The sequence below is a fragment of the Lacerta agilis genome, chromosome 11 (assembly GCF_009819535.1).
Source record: "Lacerta agilis isolate rLacAgi1 chromosome 11, rLacAgi1.pri, whole genome shotgun sequence".
NCBI classification, from domain to species: Eukaryota; Metazoa; Chordata; class Lepidosauria; order Squamata; family Lacertidae; genus Lacerta; species Lacerta agilis.
The window spans coordinates 58,069,580-58,089,022 of record NC_046322.1 but is presented as its reverse complement, the minus strand read 5'-3'; the positions used below and the strand labels follow the sequence as shown (position 1 = coordinate 58,089,022).

Below are 19,443 nucleotides of genomic sequence, written 5' to 3'. Positions count from 1 at the left end.
GCATGATGCTGTCATTTTCTAAAGTGCACCGCAGTCTCCTCCAAGTGCATAATCACAGTGAAAAGCTAAGTGATCTGTGCCACCAATGTATTAAAATATATGATAACAAATGCAGTCAGCACTTTCCATACCATATGCTTGTAAATGGTAGTCTACAGGGAACCAATTAAAACTATGGAAAACTTGGAACATAGACATATGGACCAAGACAGAGCAACTTATCTTGTCACTGCGCTGCTTGCTCAGTACATTGATACGTGAACTGATAATACTATATTATGGGACAATTAATTGCCAGTTTAATTAAACCTCATTTAAAATCAATCTACAGCTGCAATCTAGAACAATGGTTCTCAGCTCACGGTTCTGTGGACTGAAGCTGGAATGTGACCAACTAGGCTGCTTTGACTGGCCTAGAGTAGCCCCATGTATCCTTCCTCTCATGCTACACTTTGGTTTTCCAGCAGCAGACTTAGAATATTTCTAAATATTAGACACCCAAAGGAACTTGAAACTATATATTTTGAAAGTTGTTTGTCTATTCTTTATGTATTTGGACACCATTTAAGATACCACCAGCAATTTTGAGATCAAGGAACAGGTTTTCATCTATGTTTGTATACAGCTGAATGCTATTTTGCATCAGGAGGGTGGCCAAAATCTTTCAACAATGCACTGATTTTAACCACTGGTTTCAGCACTGCGCTGATTTCTTTGGTTCCTTAGAATTCCCGAGCAACGTTGTGTACGAGACTGCTAGTTTAAAATGTAAGGGATATTTCACTGTCTTGAATAAGGTATCTTAACAATTTAACTAATTAGCAGGGGGGAGTTTATCTGCTCCACCAAATGCAGCGATGTGACAAGGTAATTGATTATTTTGAAAACTGTATTTAAGTTGACCAAATGCTTTGTATGGTACTGGCTGGTGCAGATTGGTGAGTTGCAGCTGTTTGACTATTATTTAAAATAAAGATAAGCAAAGATATTGCGGGCAGGTTTTTATTCCATTGCCCAAGTCATTGCGCAAACTCGGTTGGTGAAGAAAGTCCAACAGAAAAAAGCACTGCATGCAACGTTTGCAAACTGGGAAATATAGGTTGTTAGGCCTTTACCGTAAATGTTCTAGTATTCAGCACTTACAATTGTGTTCCCTCCACATCTACCCCTTTCGGAATGAACAGATCACAACCTTAAGTAAGTTTACTTACAGTAATAAGAGGTCCAGCAGAAGGAACAAAATAGGTAAGGGATTCTTGGTTACAAAATACAGAGGTTAGGCTCAGCCATGTGGTCTGAGTTTGGAGCCCAACCCCCAGGTATCTGTTCAGTTACATGGTTCAAAGAGAAAGAGAAAGAAACAGGAAACAACAATTACTTCCTCCCCAAAGGTGAGAGAGTGTAACCATTGAGCCTTCTCTAGGAATTCACAGCTCTGTGGTCCTTAACAATCATTCATTGTTAGGTTTGACTGCAAAATCTCCCACAAATCTGAAGGCCTTCCAGATGTTTTTGGACTATAACTCCTCCCGTTCTGGATCATGATTCCTGTCCATTGTTCATGCTAGCTGGGGCTGATGGGTTAAAGCACAGCAATGGGAGGTTCTCCACCCCTGCATTTAAGCAAGAGATATCCACTGTGTTTTCTCTCCAGCAACTGCAAATCTAGCATCTCAGTGTTTTCCATTTAGTTCTCATGGCTAACAGCTGTTGAGAAAACATCCTGGGCATAAAGCACTCAGAAATGTCCCATGAATGTCACAAAACAAGCATGACCATGTGATGTCTTTCAAACGCACTCTGCCAGTCAGACAGCTTACGAAGTAGGCTATCTGAGACTATCCTGTCTGAATTGTTTGTTCTGAAAGTTAGGGCCTTTTCTGTTTCAAGATAAATGATCTTTCAGTTGCAAGTGTAAAGTAAAGGTGACATCCAGTCACTTGTAACATTGATTACAGATGTGTGTTCATTGTGAACCTCAAGGGCACAACTCTCAGATGCTACTTCCTGTAAAAAGTGGCAGTCAGGTGACCTTAAATGCCCTATCAAGTGCCTCTGATTCACTTGCTAATGACATCCTCATTAATCTCAAAGTTTGGAAATTCACGTAAAAATTTGTCAGAAAACGATTGCTTGGGACAAGTCCCTCTGTTGCAGAGTATTTGTTCCTAGTGTACTCTTAATATTCCAGAGCACAGCCTGGGTATATTAACACAAGCAGCCTACTATGTAAACTGACCCAAGAAATGGCATTGCTTAGGGTCTACACTTTTCCATTGTTCATTTGGTAATTGTTTCAATCATTCCAGGGGAAATAATGGTAAAGAACTATATGTTTACATAGAAAAAAAGTGACCCAAAAGGAGACAAGACAGAAGTTTATAATATTATGAATGACACAGAGGAACAAACTTAGTTGGTCTCTAAGGTGCTACTGGAAGGATTTTTTTTTTTTTGACAGAGGAAGGAGACAGAAAAAATTGTCTTACAATAGTAGAACAAAGTACAGTAGCTACTAGCTGATCAGTAGATTCAAGAGAGACAAAAGGAAGTACTGCATATTGTCACTAATGAATCATTTCCTTCGGGAATTCACTCCCCCAAAATATGATGCTGGACCACAGTTTAAGAAGCTTTAAAGTGGGATTAGGCTCCATTCCAGAACTTGGGGGGGGGGGAGCCTCATTTAGCTTCACAAATACCAAAAGTCATCACTGAACAAAAATAAAGAGTGCATGTAGTTTTGCTGATCTTTTCACCTTGTTAGAAATAGCTGAGTAGAGACAGCCACCACATAGTTCTCAACATGGAAGCAAAACAGAGAGGAAAATAACACATTTAATTTCCACTGAACTTCTAATCAATAGAGTAAAAAGATTCCCTGGATTCAGAAAATCTAAGCAGCTACCAGCCAGTTGCTAATCTCCCCTTCTTGGGCAAGGCTCTTGAGCAGGTGGTCATGGACCAGACCCAGGCGCCCCTGGAGGAAACTGGTTTTCTAGATCCATTTCAGATAGGGTTTAGGCTCTGTTTTGGCAGAGAAACTGCTTTGGTTGCCCTGTATGATGACATTTTTGTGGAGAGAGGCAGGGAAATGTTTCCCTGTTAATTCTCCTTGGCCTCTTGGCTGCTTTCAATACCATCAACCATGGTATCCTTCTGGAGTCCAAGTTAGGGGTGGCTGGCACCATTTTGCAGTGCTTCCAGTCCTACCTGGACATTTCCAGAGGGTGATGCTTGGGGGATGTTCTTTGGCCCCATGGAGCCTTGAGTGTGGGTTTTATCCCCTATGCTGTCTAACATCTACATGAAACTGCTGAGGGGGGTTATCTGGAGGTTTGGAGCATGCTGTCAGCAATATGCTAATGACACATAGCTCTACTTCTCCTTTACATCTGCAAGCGTGGCAGTGGATATGCCAAACCAGTCTTGCCCCAGTAATGGACTAGATAAGAGCCAATGAACTGAAGCTCAATCCAGATAAGACTGAGGCACTATTAGTGGGTGGTTGCTTGCTCTTGATGGGGTTACACTTCCTCTGAAGGAGTGGGTATGTAGCGTGGGGTTACTCCTGGATCCTTTGCTGTCACTTGATACTCAGGTGGCCTCAGTGGCCTGGAGTGCCTTCCATCAGCTTCGGTTGGTGGCCCAGCTACACCCCTATCTGGACAGGGATAGCCTATCTACTGTTGTCTATGCTCTGGTAACCTCAAGGTTAGATTTGTGCAATGTGTTACATGTAGGAATGCCTCTAAAGATGGTTTGGAAACTTCAGCTGGTGCAGAATTTGGCAGCCAGGTTGCTCACTAAGCAAGAAAGTTTGAGCATATTACACTGATCCTAACCCAACCGCACTGGTTGCCATTTAGCTTCAGGGCCCAATTCAAAGTGCTGGTTTTGACCTATAAAGCCTTAAACAGATCAGGACAGCAATACCTCAAGGACCACCTCTCCATATGAACCTACCCAGACCCTGAGATCATCCTCTGAGGCCCTTCTCCATGTGCCTCTATAAGAGGTCTGGAGGGTGGAAACTTGAGATTGGGCCTTTTCTACAGTGGCTCCCCATTTGTGGAATGCTGTCCCCAGGGTGGTTTGGCTGGTGCCTTCATCATACACTTTTAAGCGCCAGCAGAAAATGTTCCCCTTCAACCAGGCCTTTGGCTGATTGACATCCGGTTTCTTTTAAAAAGTGTTGTGGGAGGGGATTTTATTCGTTAGTTTTTGTTTTATTATGTATTTTGTGTTTTTTATATTGTAATTTTATGTTGTGAACAACCCTGAGTGTGTTACACAAATTTAATAAATCATAACTATAAATCATAAGAATAAGAATATTGCCTATGAATTTGGCATTCAATTTGACCCAACAGTTTTGGCGCAGAAGGACGGAGAACACAAAACCACCTGCTGCTTCTCTTTTGAGCAATCACATGGGAGGGGGAGGGCAATAAACTACTACTGGATCTTCTAGAAGTTAATTAAGACCTAACTATCACAGGTCAAGTGGAAACCCCTACAGCAGTAGGAGCATATTCATTGGTAAGTTGCCATTGTAGAAGTGATCTACGGCTGTTAAATGCCATAACATCTGGATATTCTTGCATTCTTAATCCCAACTTTACTTGTTTGCAGTTAGGGAAACCCTGTGGGTTGCTGAAAGGCAGGAGAGGTCAATCCTACTCTTTCTAAACCTCTAACTGTACTGCAGAGCATAACCTATAGACAGCAGACATGAGGATAGAAGTTTCTCCACTATCTTACTAATAGTTCACGTATCCAGGCTCTTACCGGCTTTGCAGATTTATCCTGTTGGCAAAGCCAACACAAAAAGAAAGCACAACCCTGGCCACGACAGCTCACTGGAGCCATTAAGGCCCTTAGGTCAATAAACTCCATTTTAAAAAGAGCCAGAAGCTCTTAAGGTAGAATCAATCAATAATGCACATTGTGAAATCTTGATGCAGGACGTTTTCAGTGCTATTTTTTTAAGTAATGGTCCAAACTGTAAAAATAAAAATAAAAAACCACCTGAAGTTAATTTCCTGCACTTAACTACTGTACTAAGGACTGCATCATGCATTGCATTATGGTTCCTTATCCCTGACAGAGTAGGAAATCTGTAATTGCCATCTGGTACATGTTTGTTGGAGCTGGACCGTAAAGAAGACAGATCGCCGAAGAATTGATGCTTTTGAATTATGGTGCTGGAGGAGACTCCCTGGAAAAGACCCTGAAATTGGGAAAGAGGGAGGGCACAAGGAGAAGGGGACGACAGAGGATGAGATGGTTGGACAGTGTTCTTGAAGCGACTGGCATGAGTTTGGCCAAACTGCGGGAGGCAGTGGAGGATAGGGGTGCCTGGCATGCTCTGGTCCATGGGGTCACGAAGAGTCGGAAACGACTGAATGACTGAACAACAACATGTTTGTTGGAAAGCTGCATCCAATTCTAGATCTCTTGTGAGAGTATGTTTAACATATTTGTAATCCTTATCCGAGCAGGCAAACCTGAAAAGTGTACAGCACACTAAACAACTGACTATCAGAGATGAAAGTACTGAATACCCTCCAAGTGCCCCAGAATTAGGAAAGCCATCCTGGCTTCTGATTTGATATTGGAATGTCCCTATTCGCCCCCCCTCCAGTGCTGCCACCACCAGCTCAGGGAGGAGGAGGACCCAGCACTTTCCCCAAGAAGCAGTGGGGGCAAGAGAGCACCCCGGTGTCTCTCCATGCCAGCTTCCTTCCTTGGGCAGCTTGTAGTGGCTGCTGGAGATCAGGTGAGGAGTAGGAAGGGCTGCCGCTGCCAAGGTCCAGCCCCATGTGATATACTGGCTCTGAGGGGCAGGCAGAGGGCAGGAGCCCCCTGAGCAGGAAGAAAAGGGGAGCGGAGAGCAGGGACTCTTGGTTTTTAAAAGAAAAATAATGTTTTGTGCATCCACATCTAGTCTTGTCCCTTTCTATAATTTATTTATTGGTCGAAACAAAATAAAAAATTCTTTCCAGTAGCACCTTAGAGACCAACTGAGTTTGTTCTTGGTATGAGCTTTCGTGTGCATGCACACTTCTTCAGATATTTATTGGTATGTGCTTTTCTGTTTGTAAATCTACCAAAGAATAAAATTAAATAAAATCAGGATTAAGAGGTTTTCTCAGGACAGCGGAGGGCGTGTGTGCTGCGTCCCATCGGTATAGTGGTGGCGGCACTGGCCCCTCTTCTGATAGGAAATGCTGTAGGGGGGAATGAGGGTGTGTCAAGGAGAGTCAGTTGCAGGGAAATGAGAAATGTCTGTATTTTCATCTGAGGAATGTTGAAGGATATAGTACTGCAGAGGGGAAAAGGGGGATACTGGGAGGGGAAACTAAGGGACTCTACTGTTCTGTTGTATAATGTGAAAATCCCAATGAAATGTAGATTTAAAAACATACATTGTAAATTTATCTTTTGTCACTGGGCAATACTCAAAACTGCACATGTGAAACAGTTTACATCTTTAAAATACAATGTATGTCACATCCTTTAGATCAGCCCTTGAAAACATGTTGCCCTCAAGATGCTTTGACATTTCCTAACCCCCATCAGCCCTTGGCCTTGCTGAATGAGCTTGGCGGGAGTTGAAAGTCAACAGTAGCTGGAGGGCACCAGGTTGGAGAAGGCTGCCTTAGACTTCTCGTCCACCGTGAGGTTGTTTTGTTTTGAACTAAAGTTAATAGCAGAATGGGCTTTAAAATCAGTATCAGGCATACCTGGCTTGTTTTCAGCCACATTGCTACCTGTTTTCATCCATTACAATTCACCTGGGCATACCGGTATGTTTTGGTTTATGACTAGTCCTGCACAAAGTGCATTCAGGCAGATTCTGTACTTCACTTTCCCTTTTTAGTTCATTTTAGGTAATTATTAACTAAACTGCATCACATCCACTGCCAACATCTTCTGAGCAAACCTACTCAGTTTGTAAAAGGTCTAATTCCTTTCCAAGGGCCTTGCACAGGACACATCCCCATTGAATTATGCCCTCAATATTGGTATTGTATAGCCGATTGTTTCGTTTTACTGTTGCCTATCCTGACTTGAAGAAGCAGTGCAGGTAGGTTATAAATATCGGTTTGGATCTGGAGAAGCAAAAGTAGTGTGAGGCTCAGCCAATGGAGCTTTCCCACCACCTCCTTCCACAGCAGACCCTCTCCTGAAAATTCACTCTTGGAGGTCAAGGACCCACTGGAATGGTGTGAAGGAGGGTGCAGTTCCTGCAACAGGAGTAGGGAAATGGATAGCATTGAGAAGCAGGGGTCACCTTGCACAAACAAAAGTGTCCTTCCATTGCACCAAGCACCACTTGATCCAATCCAAAGATCTTTCCAATGAATATTTACATTCAATATCCTTGTCATTTTCAACAAAAATGCTTGACATGAAAGGAGAAGCCATAGTTAATTAGTTTCTGCTTGTACTTTATATTAGAAGCCTAAAAGCCACAGTGATCAAACAGGCAGAAAGACATCTAGAATGCCACTCTGGCATGGATAAACGACCCTTTCTCCTATTTTACAAAGATTGCTGACAATTGCTGGTTCTAATGACAACTTCATGACAGTGTAGAAAGTAACAGTAGCTGACTATGAATACTGTACTCAATCTAGATCTAGAACTTGCCTTGATAGGCACAGGTGACTGCATTTAATCTTTCTGCGTGTAAACTGAATTTACAATTAGAGACAAAAGGGTGAAAGATTTCTGACTTGGCATAGGATCACATGTTTCAAAATACAAATATGAATATTTGGCAAAAGACAAGGATGTGAGTTTGTAACATAAAGAGATTTAGAGTCTTTCAGAGGCCACATCTCTTACAGTTATTTGCAAGAAGTACTGTCCAAACAGAAAAGATCTACCAGTTAAAAACCTGTCTCACTCACCATGAATATTTTTCTCTTGTGAACTTGCACTCCTTCCCAACTAAAAACCAGCAGAATGAGGATGAGTGGTTCTCATGACAGACAAATGCACAGAGGCAGCCCTGTTTAGGGAAGTTTTTAATGTGTGACACTTTAATGTATTTTAATCTTTGTTGGAAGCCGCCCAGAGTGACTGGGGAAACCCAGCCGGATAGGCGGGATACAAATATATTATTGTTGTTGTTGTTGTTGTTGTTGTTGTTGTTGTTGTTGTTATTCTGACAGTTTGCCAGTTTGAAAGGGCACAAGTGCCTCACCTTGAAAAGCTGTATCATTCCCTTCTCATATGATGTTGCAGAGTATCAAGTCAGGTGGGGGACGGAATCTGTTATGCAATGTAATGACATTCAGCCATTGGATGCTTTGATTACAAAATGTTGTATCAGCATTATTTTATCCAGGATGGGAACATAAAGCAATGTTGAGCCATGATTTATAGCTTTTTATCAGCACAGTGCATTAGCAGTTGTTTCCAGCTTCTCTTTTCTCCCCCAGCCCAACCCGCTCATTATCTGACTGAGTAGATTAAAGGGGGAGGGAAAGGAAAACCACAACCTTCCTGTCCCTGAAAGAAAACATTTAAGGCTGCAATCCAATAGCAGTGGACGGGGTGGGGGGTGAAGGACACTTTTCAGTCTCAAAGCCTTTTGGACGATTTCCAGAGGACACCTTGCCAGCAATGGGTGGAGCGAGAGGCAAAAGCTAGCAAAGCACTGAGTGTAAATTCTGCCTTAGCACAAGAGACTAGTTTCTATACACAGGCACACAGCCCTCTCTGCCCTCCACCCAGAGAAGCAAGAGTCATGATCAGAGGCAAAATATTTGGCATGACTACTCTGCATGGTGAGACCACCAGACATCATAAGACTATCACCTAAAGTTCAGTCATCCTGTTTTTGTGCTGAATTGTTCCATCTTGCTCTGGGAACACAGCACTGCTATCACAATGGGACTTTACCTTCTCCTCTCCTCCCATCTGCAGCACCCTGTGCACCTCCATCCTCCAACATCTGCGCCAGAGACTTGGGGGGACTTCCCATAGGAACATAAAAGTCTGTGGAATCAGGCCAATGCCCCATCTAGTTCAGCACCCTGTTCTCACAGGTGCCTGTGGGCACTGCTAGAAAAAGAGGTGCCTCCCCTGTTCTCTTATAATGGCAATGGCACCCACCTGAGAGGTGCCAGAACTGAGTTCCAGTGAGTTCCGGCTGGGGAAAAAAGCCCTGCCTGTGGGGAACACACAAGCTGGTCCAAGCACAAGAGCACTCTCTTCTCCTGCAATTTCCCGCAACTGGTATTCAGAAAAATTACTGCCTCTAATTGTAGAGGCCAAGTATAGTCATCATGGCTAGTAGCTATCAATAGCCTTGTTCCCCCGTGAATTAGTCCAATCCACTTTTAAAGCCATCGAAGTTGGTGGCCATCCCTGCCTCCTGTAAGAGCGAGTTTCACAGTTTGAGCACTGCATGAAGAAGGACTTTCTTTTGTCTGTCCTAAGTCCTCCAACATTTAGCTTCCTTGGATGTCCATGAGCTCTAGTCTCATGAGAGGGGAAGAAAACTTTTCTCTATCCACTTGTCCATGCCATGCACAATTTTATATCATGCCTCCTCTTACAAATCTTTGCTCAAAAGCTCCAAATGCTATAACCTTTCCTCATAACAGAGTTGCTACATCCCCTTGATCATTTGACTTCCCTTTTCTGAACCCCATGCTAATAACATTTAAGGAGACCATAAATCATCGAGTTGCTGACAAGCAAATGAAACCATACTCACAGACCCCAGACTAACACAACTAAGCCTCAAATTCCTTGGGGCACAGCTAGATCTACTCACACAAGAGATCCAGTTTCCCTCATCACATCTCTGGCAGGAGAAGACAAATGATACCTCCTCCGTCAAAGAGGTTGACTCCCTGTTTGCTAACAACCCACACTTTGCTGCCCATGCTTCCTTAATACTCCCATGTGTTGCTGCCAGAACAAAAAGCTCCCTGATCCCCCTATGAGGAAAAGAGGGGCTGACAGCCAAGTGACCCTCCTAACCTGGAATGTAGCTGGGTGGGCTGCATCTATCAGAGACCCTTGTTTCACAGATTTCCTTTCAGGACATGACATCTTACTGATACAAGAAACATGGGCCATGAATGACCTGCCACTCATTTACAATCAGAGGTAAACTAGGGGAGAAACACAGGAGAGCAAAAGGGCTCTGGGGATCTTAATCTCTACCACTACTAGTACTCCACCAAGGCCGCTCCCCTCATATAAGACACACGCCTACATGGATATTTTGCTCCATTTCAGTGAGAAGGTTCTGCTAGTACTAAATGCTTACATGGCCCCAATGAGACAGAAACTTGAAATCAGAGTCCTGTGGGGGGAGCTGGAATGGTATGATGCGGACCTTATATTACAAAATCCAAATGCAATGGTGGTTCTGGGAGCGGAGCTCAATGCCAGACTAGGACCAAACGATCAGACTCCACCACCTGACTGGGAAGACAAAAGACCACTTGCCACTCGTACCTCAAAAGACCAATTCTTCAATTCTAATGATACTAGTGATATAGTATCCTATCTCCATAAAATGAATTATCACCCCCCAAAATTGGCAGGGAAGCATATCCCAGTCCTGCTCTATGCAGATGATGCTGCAATTCTTTCAATAACACTCATAGGGCTTAGAAGAGCTATGAAAGCATTGGCAACAGAAAAGCCCGTGGGAATTATGCTGCTGAGAATACAGAGAAAGTGCAACTGCCATACTTAAATATCTTAGGACCAAAGATGGTCATTATATACCCAGAGCCCTTAAACTGTTTGAAGCCAAGTCGATCGCACAGGTTTTATATGGTGCCCAGCTAGGCCCCTTCACTAATCTCATATCACTAGAACTACTGCAATCTATGGTTCCTAAAAATCAGATTTTCAATTGCCAAAATTTGTCTCAATTTTGTCTTGAGACAGGCCTTGTAAGAGCAGAGGCTAGGGTGTGGACGGCCACACTTAATTTCTGGCTTAGACTATCCTTTTAGCCACATGGCCTTGCCCCCTAAAGGATGACTTTCAAACAACATGGAAATGAGCAGTGGTAGACAAAATGTTAAGTCTAGGTCTTACCCCATAGCTTTTACTCAGCATGGGCTATGAACAGGCCAAAGAAACCATTAAACAGCTTGTGGTTGGTACAGAAAATCAGTCACATCTAGTCAGGTCACCAAATTTCATCACCAGTGAAACCGGTAGGTATCCCACTGCCGCAATGGTATATTTAACTAATCTTGAAATACCAAAACAGTGAAGAGTTTTCACTCTGGCTCATTTCCAGGATCTCCCTTCATGTTTAGGGAGGAGTGGTAGATTAAAATGATGGACTATGATAAAATGGCAAAACCTACCGGAGCAATATGAATCTGGGAACTGGGGAGCTATGAATCAGCAATTAAAATGAAAAATTTAGTTCTGAGCAAATGGTCTGTGTCAAAGGTGGGGAACCTTTAGTCTGCCAGATGTTGAACTCAGCTCCAACAAGCATGGCTGATGACCCAGGATGATGGGAGTTGTAGTTCAGCAATATCTGGAGGGCCACAAATTGGTCTAAGTGTTGGTGGGTGTTAGTTAGCAAGAAGAAGAATCTGCCTGACTTTCCTTTCTAACTCTCTGCATACATTAAACAGAGCCCTGCCTTTGTGCCCGGCTGAAGCATAGCAAAGCCCAGCAAGCAATGCTGGGTTTAGACTGAACGCTTTCTAGGTGTGTGACTAAAACAGCCCGAGATGATCATTTGAAGCAGTTTTCATCCTTCTCTCAGTTACAGGACAGGGAAGCTGAGGTTTCCCAACTCCCTGCTGTTAATGTCCTAATAGGAAACATATTACAGCTTTTTACATAATGAATTACCTGTCAGTCATGGCTACCATGCCAAGTGTAATTAAAATGAAATCAGGTCAACAATTGCACATGCCAACTGTGTATATTTAGAAGGCACTCTCCCTGGGCTTTTAACAGAAGTTGTCATAGATATTTAAGGTCCAAAATCCAATTATTTTCATATTTTCTTTTTCTTTTTTAAGCACCAATTCCCCCATCTTTCATGTCATTGTCTTAATACGGAACAATATAAAATATTTCACATTAAGAAGGAAGAAGTCAAAGAGTTAAACAGAACATCTTGATTTACTATCAAACCTTTAACCCACTAGCTACTCTGGAGACTGGATTCACAGAGCAAAATAAACCTCTCTGTTTACTCATTAATATTATTTTATTATTTATACCCCGCCCATCTGGCTGGGTCTCCCTAGACACTCAAGCATGTATATTGTGCTCCTTCTTTCACATAGGCCTAAGCAGAAACAATTAATGTGGAGGGGAAGAGGATCTCCTTAATCCAAAGATGCTTACAAACCATAACTCAGTAAAAAGCAAGGGCATATTAAATTGCTATACTTTTAGACATTCACTAATAAATCACTGCACAATAAAAGTGGCTGTTAAAATGGAAGACACAGTGACCTCATAATGTTGGTTAGTTACCTAATTAAAATCTGCTCATCATTAAAAGAGCGGGAAACTGGTGTGGAAATTGTATTAAATTGAATTAATTCAGTACTGTAACAATTTGGAATAATTTGGAAAATCAATAAAAAAAATAATTGGCAAAAATATGCTCATCAATCACAGTACAAATATTATACACACACTTTCCCTTGAATGCATGCAATGTTTAAACACAGCTGTTATTTTTAAGATCAATTCTGCACAGTTTTCACATGGCATATTTTCAGTCTGGTATTTCTTGGAAAAATAAAAGGTCAAATTTAAAACAGTATTTCTACAAACATATTTTAGGTGTCACCACTGCCACTTTCCAGCAAACAGAACTTCATAAATATTTATTATTGGCAACAGTGGTTCCCAGTTACTCTGAGTTTTCAATCTGCTTATCGGGGCAGTGCTGATAATTTATAATTAACCATCACTTTTAATAGAGAGGGTGTTCAATTGTTTACTTAACCCAGCTCCTCATTTGTTACATTGAACAATGATTTACTGTAATGGAATCTTCATAGAATCATAGAATTTTAGAGTTGGAAGGGACCCCAAGAGTCATCTAGTCCAACCCCCTGCAAAGCAGGAATCTCAGCTAAAGCACCCAGGACAGATGGCCATCCAACCTCTGCTTAAAAACCCCCAAGAAAGGAGATTCCATCACCTCTCATGACAGTCTGCTCCAGTGTCAAATAGCTCTTACTGTCAGAAAGTTCTTCCATTGATTTGAGTCCTATTCACCAGAGCAGAGAACAAGTTTGCTCCACCTTCCATGTGACAGTTCTATCAAATATAACCTGATTCAACAAAATTGCTTATGTATGCAACCATGGCCACTAGGATGCTCTTTGTGCAGAGACAGAAAGAGGACACTCTGTCCCAACAAAGGAAGAATGGCAAGGTAAAGTTGATGGACTATGAAGAAACGGCAAAACTTACAGGAAGATTAAGAAATCAAGAAGATTGCTCAACAAAGTATGGGGAAGATATGTGGATTATCTAAAAATTATTGTAAACAATTATATACTTTAAAAGGATTAATTTAAAATCAAGCAGTTAAAAGGTGACTTTGGAAGGTATACAGAGAGAAATAAACAAAAGGAGTTACAGGGCAAATGCAGTTTTTAAAATGTTTTTTTATAAGAAACCAAGGAAGGGGAGGAGGGAAGTCAAATTAACCATGTATGCAATTGTAATTGACTATTATTATTGTTAAATTAAAAAATTAAAAAAGAAATTATTTTAAAAACTACACAATTTTCTCAATTTCCATTTGAACTAAATAACACCACATTTAATAAGGAATTTAATAAGGTTTTGCTATTCCCCGCCCTCGATTGAGGGTGAATGGATTGTATCTACAACCATTTCTGGACGGGTGTGTTATCAGAGGAATGCAGTGGGGGGTGGGATGATCTGTAGCCAAATAGATGTTGAATTTGAGAAAAGATCTTGCTCTTATACTGTGTGCCAAGAAAGAACTCCAGAGGGGAATTTAATGGCAGAAGCCTAGAAGTGCCCTGTTAGTTAGTTATTGCTGTGGCTCGTATGCTAGTTTGTAAACAGCGGAAGGAATGGAATGTGACCATCCAGATAAACACTGCAAATAAATGAACAATAACTGGAAGTTAGTAATGAACTCTCTCAGCACACCAGGTCCCGAACAAAAATGTATATGAAGGACTAAACACATGAACTGGATTTTATATTTATAAGATGTAACAGAGATGCTGTTTGTAAGGAGGAAAAAGCAGTCAACTGGAAGAATGGCTAATGGTTAGTGAAGGATGACAACAGGACACTACAGTCGTACCTTGGTTTTCAAACAGCTTAGTTCTCAAACGTTTTGGCTCCCGAATGCCACAAACCTGGAAGTGAGTGTTCCAGTTTATGAACTATTTTTGGAAGCCAAACATCTGGCGGGGCTTCCATGACTTCCAATTGGCTGCAGGAGCTTCCTGCAGCCAATCAGAAGCCGTGCTTTGGTTTCCAAATGTTTTGGAAGTAGATCCAAAGTACGACTGCAAATATGAAATGATGCGGCTATAGGAGGAAATGATCAACATATGTTTGCAACAAAGCAGGAAACCTGATTTTAAGAAATTGTATTAAAGTAATTCGGTTTGATTTGTAATAATTTGGAAAAATAATAATAAACAAAGAAATAGGGCAAGAGGTTATTTAAATCACCTACAGCCTTTGGAAACTATTTCTAAAACAGCCAAAAACAAATCGTGACACACACATCTTAGTTCAGATATATCCACTTCCTTGAAAGATGTGAGCTAAAATCTGAATAGCTATATTCCTTCCTTTTTATTTAAAACATTTCTTAAACAACTTTTATGAAAAGATCCCAGGACAGTATATAAAAGTCTGAAAATACCAGTACTTTCTAGAACATATAATACAACAAACAAGAAAATAAATAGCAGGTTAAAGTCAAAAAAGGAAAGAACAAAATGTCCAACTTACAACCCATCTAAAAAGTAGAAAAGTTTTACTCTGGTGCCAAAAAGACTGTACTGGTGGCGCCAAACAGGTCTCCTTAGGGAGAGCATTCCAAAGTTGGGATGCCACCACAGAGAAGACCCTCTCCTCTGTAACTACAGAATGTATCTGTTAAAGTAGGTACTTGGAGAAGTGCTTCTATAGGTCAGGTGGGTTGGTACTGGAAGATGTGTTCCCTCAGGTAACTGGGTCCCAATCCATTTAGGACTTTAACATTAAGCACTAGCACTTTAAATTGGACTGAGATATTTGAAGAATGAAGCTTTATATGTGAGTTTAAAATTGTATCTTCTCTCTTTTCCACCCCCAAATACTAACACAAACACACAAACTTTCCACCAACTATCTCTTCTAGTTGAAATACAAGGTGGAAATGAAATCAATAATCTTCAGAATAAAATATCTAGGCCTTAAAATCAGCAAGGCCTTAAAATGAGTTTGCTTTTTGCTGGGCCTATGAAAGCTCAACCCCAAACCAATAATAAATCAGTATGCATTTAAGCTTTCACAGCACTTTTCGATTTCCTGCTCACAAACTAATACAGCAGTTTTTCTAAAAAATTATCCTTGAATGCAATTTACCTAGTTAATCCACTATGATTGTGCTTTAATTCACTGTTGCAGAGCACTTTCAGGAGCTCTTCCAAAATGTATCATTAGCTTCAGTTTTAACATTTCAATGCTTGGAAATATTCACATTCCTTTTGCTTTGTATATCTCTGATCTACTGAGGACAGTGCCCTTTTTCTAGGAAAAAAGGTGTCAGTACTCATCATGAAGTACCGCTCGCTCTCAGCTGACTGGCTGCGGCTGCTGCCAGGCAGGCCACGCTGCAGGCCGGGCTCAGTGAGGGCGAGAGCCCACCAAGTGCCCTCAGCTAGGCTCACTGTTGCCGGAAGACGTGGCGTTCTGCCTCTGTGCCATCTGCAAGGCCTTCAAGGAAGCCCAAGTCCTCTTGGCGCTGCCCGGCCTGGCCACCACTGCTGTGCTGCCACAGGATGAGGACGAGGAGGAAGCACTGCCACCAAGACTGGCATTGCCAAGGGGTCCACTGCTACGGGCACAGGAGAAAAGGTGCACCCTCCTCACACACTCACTTTAGAAGCCAAGATTTGGGGAGGAAGGTGTCGGTACTGTGTACTGGTGAGTACTGCCATCCCTCATATCTGAGGGGGCTGAATGAAGGGGGGGACTATTTCATGAAGGATAGCTCAGTCAGTAGAGCATGACACTCTTAATCTCAGGGTTGTGGGTTCGAGTCCCATGTTGTGCAAGAGATTCCTGCACTGCAGGGGGTTGGACTAGATGACCCTTGTTGTCTCTTCCAACTCTACAATTCTATGCTTCCAAAGATCCCTTTTCAAGTCTCTTTCTACCAACATAACTAACTGAAAGATCCAATGTCATATGCCCTTTTCTATCTTTGGTCCAAAGCTGGCATGGGCAGACTTGTTGTTAGCCAGAACCAAGAGAATCTGGCCATTGGCTTCTCTCAAAGATAGCAGCATAAGATCTTAGAAGCAGAACTTTAAGAACAGGCCTCAAGACTTTCATGGCTCACTCCTTGCCATGTGACCATGACATCATGCTTAATGTAGGCTTCAGTCTGTTGTTCTGTTCAGGCTTTTGAGATAAGTGGGTCATAAATTATGTATTTCCCCCTGTGCTTTGTCATCAGAGATTTTTAAGTATCATGTTCCTTTGTGTCAAAACATTGCTTTGGGGGGGGGGGAAGTTTACCAGAACTAGCGTATTAACAAAGGCAAAATATTTATTGCTGTTTGTGTACAGTGAAAAAAGAACCCAATAGGAAATATTAAGCAGAGACTTTTAAAAATCATTGTATACAACTTCAGCAACCAAAGAGATATGTCAAAACAAGGAAGTTAGTAGCAAAAGACAAATTTATGGTTATTCTCCACCAACAGTAAGAAAGGAAGGTTAGATATGGTCAATTGTACCCAAAGGGCTGGACCTTGAATATACAGTAAAGGCAAATTGAACGTAGTGAACATCACCTCTCTTTTTAAAGTGAATATCTATTTGTATTCGACTATGTAGAATGGTGAAAGTGTACTTCTATTATGCTGAGTTAAATCAGGATTTAAATGCTGAATCTTCAGGAAAGCAGTTTTAAACCATTGTTAAAAGGTATCCCCTCCTTCAGACTGAGTTGAAATAGCTAAAATAATAAGAATGTACATATTATCTGCTAGACTTCCATTGCAGTTAGAAAAACTAGACAAATCATCTTAGAGGTAAAGAGATGTCCGCACGGCTATATTGGGCCAAACTTTCATTTCGTTCCAATCAACAAACAATTCTGAGTTAAAAACATTCACAACAACCAAAATATTGCACCAGAAGCTTCATCCACACATAGAAATATACATTTATCATATTTTATGTTATTCCAAATTTGTCAAACGTCTTCCTTAACATCTATTCTCTGTGACCTGAACTGTCAAAAACAAAAAACTTGTTCAGAGTTCCACACTATTTATTATGGGGTAAAATATTATAGGTTCAATCCTGTACACATTTACCATGGGAGGAAGCCCCACTGAACACGGTGGGATTTAATTCTGAGTAAGTGTGCACAGGATTGCACTGGGTGAACTTTGGGTGAAAGGTCTGTGGTTTTCTAAAGTGATAGGCCACGAAACTTGCCACCTGCCCTGCACAGGATGCTTTACAAACAAATACACAACAACTTCTTGGGGTGGGGTGGGGTGGGGGTTCACTGCGATCTCCTGTGCAGCTGTTTAATCAGCTAAGAAGCATTGGATTCCTTAGAGCAAAAGCATTCAAAGGCCTATCTTTATTCAAGATGCTGATTCACACCAGGTCGTTTGGATGCCTTCCAAAAGTTTTGTTGTTGTTTTTTTAAGCAACAATATGACATACAGGGAGACTACTAGCTCACAGAGTAAATGAAACAAACAAACAAACAAAAACTTCTTTACAGTTGCACTCTCCTTCCTACAGAACTTACCAGCCTGCTTTTGGTGCGCTGCAGAAATTCTTCCATCTTGTTTGTTGGCCTGCAGCTTTTGCGCAGCGAGGGCAAAGTCCCATGCCAGAGCCCGGGGCTGCTTTTAGGTAGGGCGGTTCCTGCCTGCCTGCCTCCTGCTGCCACCGCTGCTGCCTGGTCCGCTCTTGCTCGGGCTCCCGGCAGACCAGCCCGCTCCGCTGCCTGCCGGCTCTCCTATTTAGGCAAAGTGGGATTCGGCAGCCCGGGGCGCGGAGGCGGGAGCGAGGGGAAGAGTTCGCGCGATTTCACAGGCCGGCCGAGCTCCTCCGCCAATCGCCGAGGCGCTCAAGCGGCCTGACGTCACGCAGGCAATTGCTGCAACCATGGACAGCGCCCAAAAGTGAGGACGAAGTGAGAATGCAGAGATCTGCAGCAAACGGGGAGAGAAGGAGCCGAGCTCTCGCTGTCGCTGGCGAGAGTGGCTGTGCATGTAGGAGAAGCGCGAGGGCTGTGATGTGTCGCTGGGGGCTTCTGTTCTGGGGAAATTAGGTGACGATTAAGAACGAGGATGCCACATAACTTTTTGGTGCTCTTTTAATGTATTCTTTCTTAGTCACCTGTTGCTTCCTCCTCAGGGAGTAGAAACTACAGTTTGCCAAATATTTTCCTTACGATCCAAAGTTTACTCTGTTTGCTCATAAGTAAACCCTTTGGGTTTCAAGCGAACTACTACTCTGTAAGTACTGTATGCTGAAGATTGCAGCGTTCAAATGATGAACTATCTGTTTCATTTTGATGGGTTGTTGGTTTTCATTACAACATCCTGACCAAACAGTAAAGCATTAGGGACACTTTGCACTTTACCTCCCCCCCCCCCATACAGAACCCACTTCTGTGTAGAAGACTGTGCAAGTCTTTCTTGTATATTTCTTGTGAAGGTCTTGCACACGTCTGTGAACATTTCTGAATGTGCATGCCAGAAATGCACATGCCAAAGGATGTCCACATGAGCGGTATACAAATTCCTACATGTAAACAAGTTTTTAATTTAGCAAAGTGGCACTTTCTCTTTATGGTTATAAATAGCTCTAGGTGCTGCCAAAAGCCTAACTTTTGCATTGCCAAGTAAAGAAAGAAGGCAGGAAACACTGTGTCTCCATACAGTATTTTGAATCTGCTTTGGAATAGCAATACGCATCTGTCATGGACTTGGTCCAAAATGTTCATTGTGATTCTGTAATTCCATTCATCAGACATATAAAGAATGGCACTATTTCTATTATACTAACTTTGGTTGGTGTAGAACAAGAATGGGGAGCCTATGGCCTTCCAGATGTTGTTGGACTCCAGTTCCCATCAGCCCCAGTCAATGATCAATTGTAGTCCATGGTCCTGGTACCCCAATAATATCATGCAATGTGCCACATTGTGCAATGCACACA

At 42.1% G+C, this 19,443-nt stretch overlaps 1 protein-coding gene across 1 annotated transcript in view; it reads right to left on the bottom strand.

Moving 5' to 3' along the window:
* The window catches only part of PRUNE2 (prune homolog 2 with BCH domain), a 135,213-nt gene extending 117,078 nt beyond the window's left edge, over nucleotides 1-18,135 (bottom strand). The window contains 1 exon segment of the mRNA XM_033164828.1: nucleotides 18,023-18,135. Coding sequence (XP_033020719.1) covers nucleotides 18,023-18,058 — 36 coding nt within the window. The 5' untranslated portion in view covers nucleotides 18,059-18,135.
* Nucleotides 18,136-19,443: the final 1,308 nt, after the last annotated feature.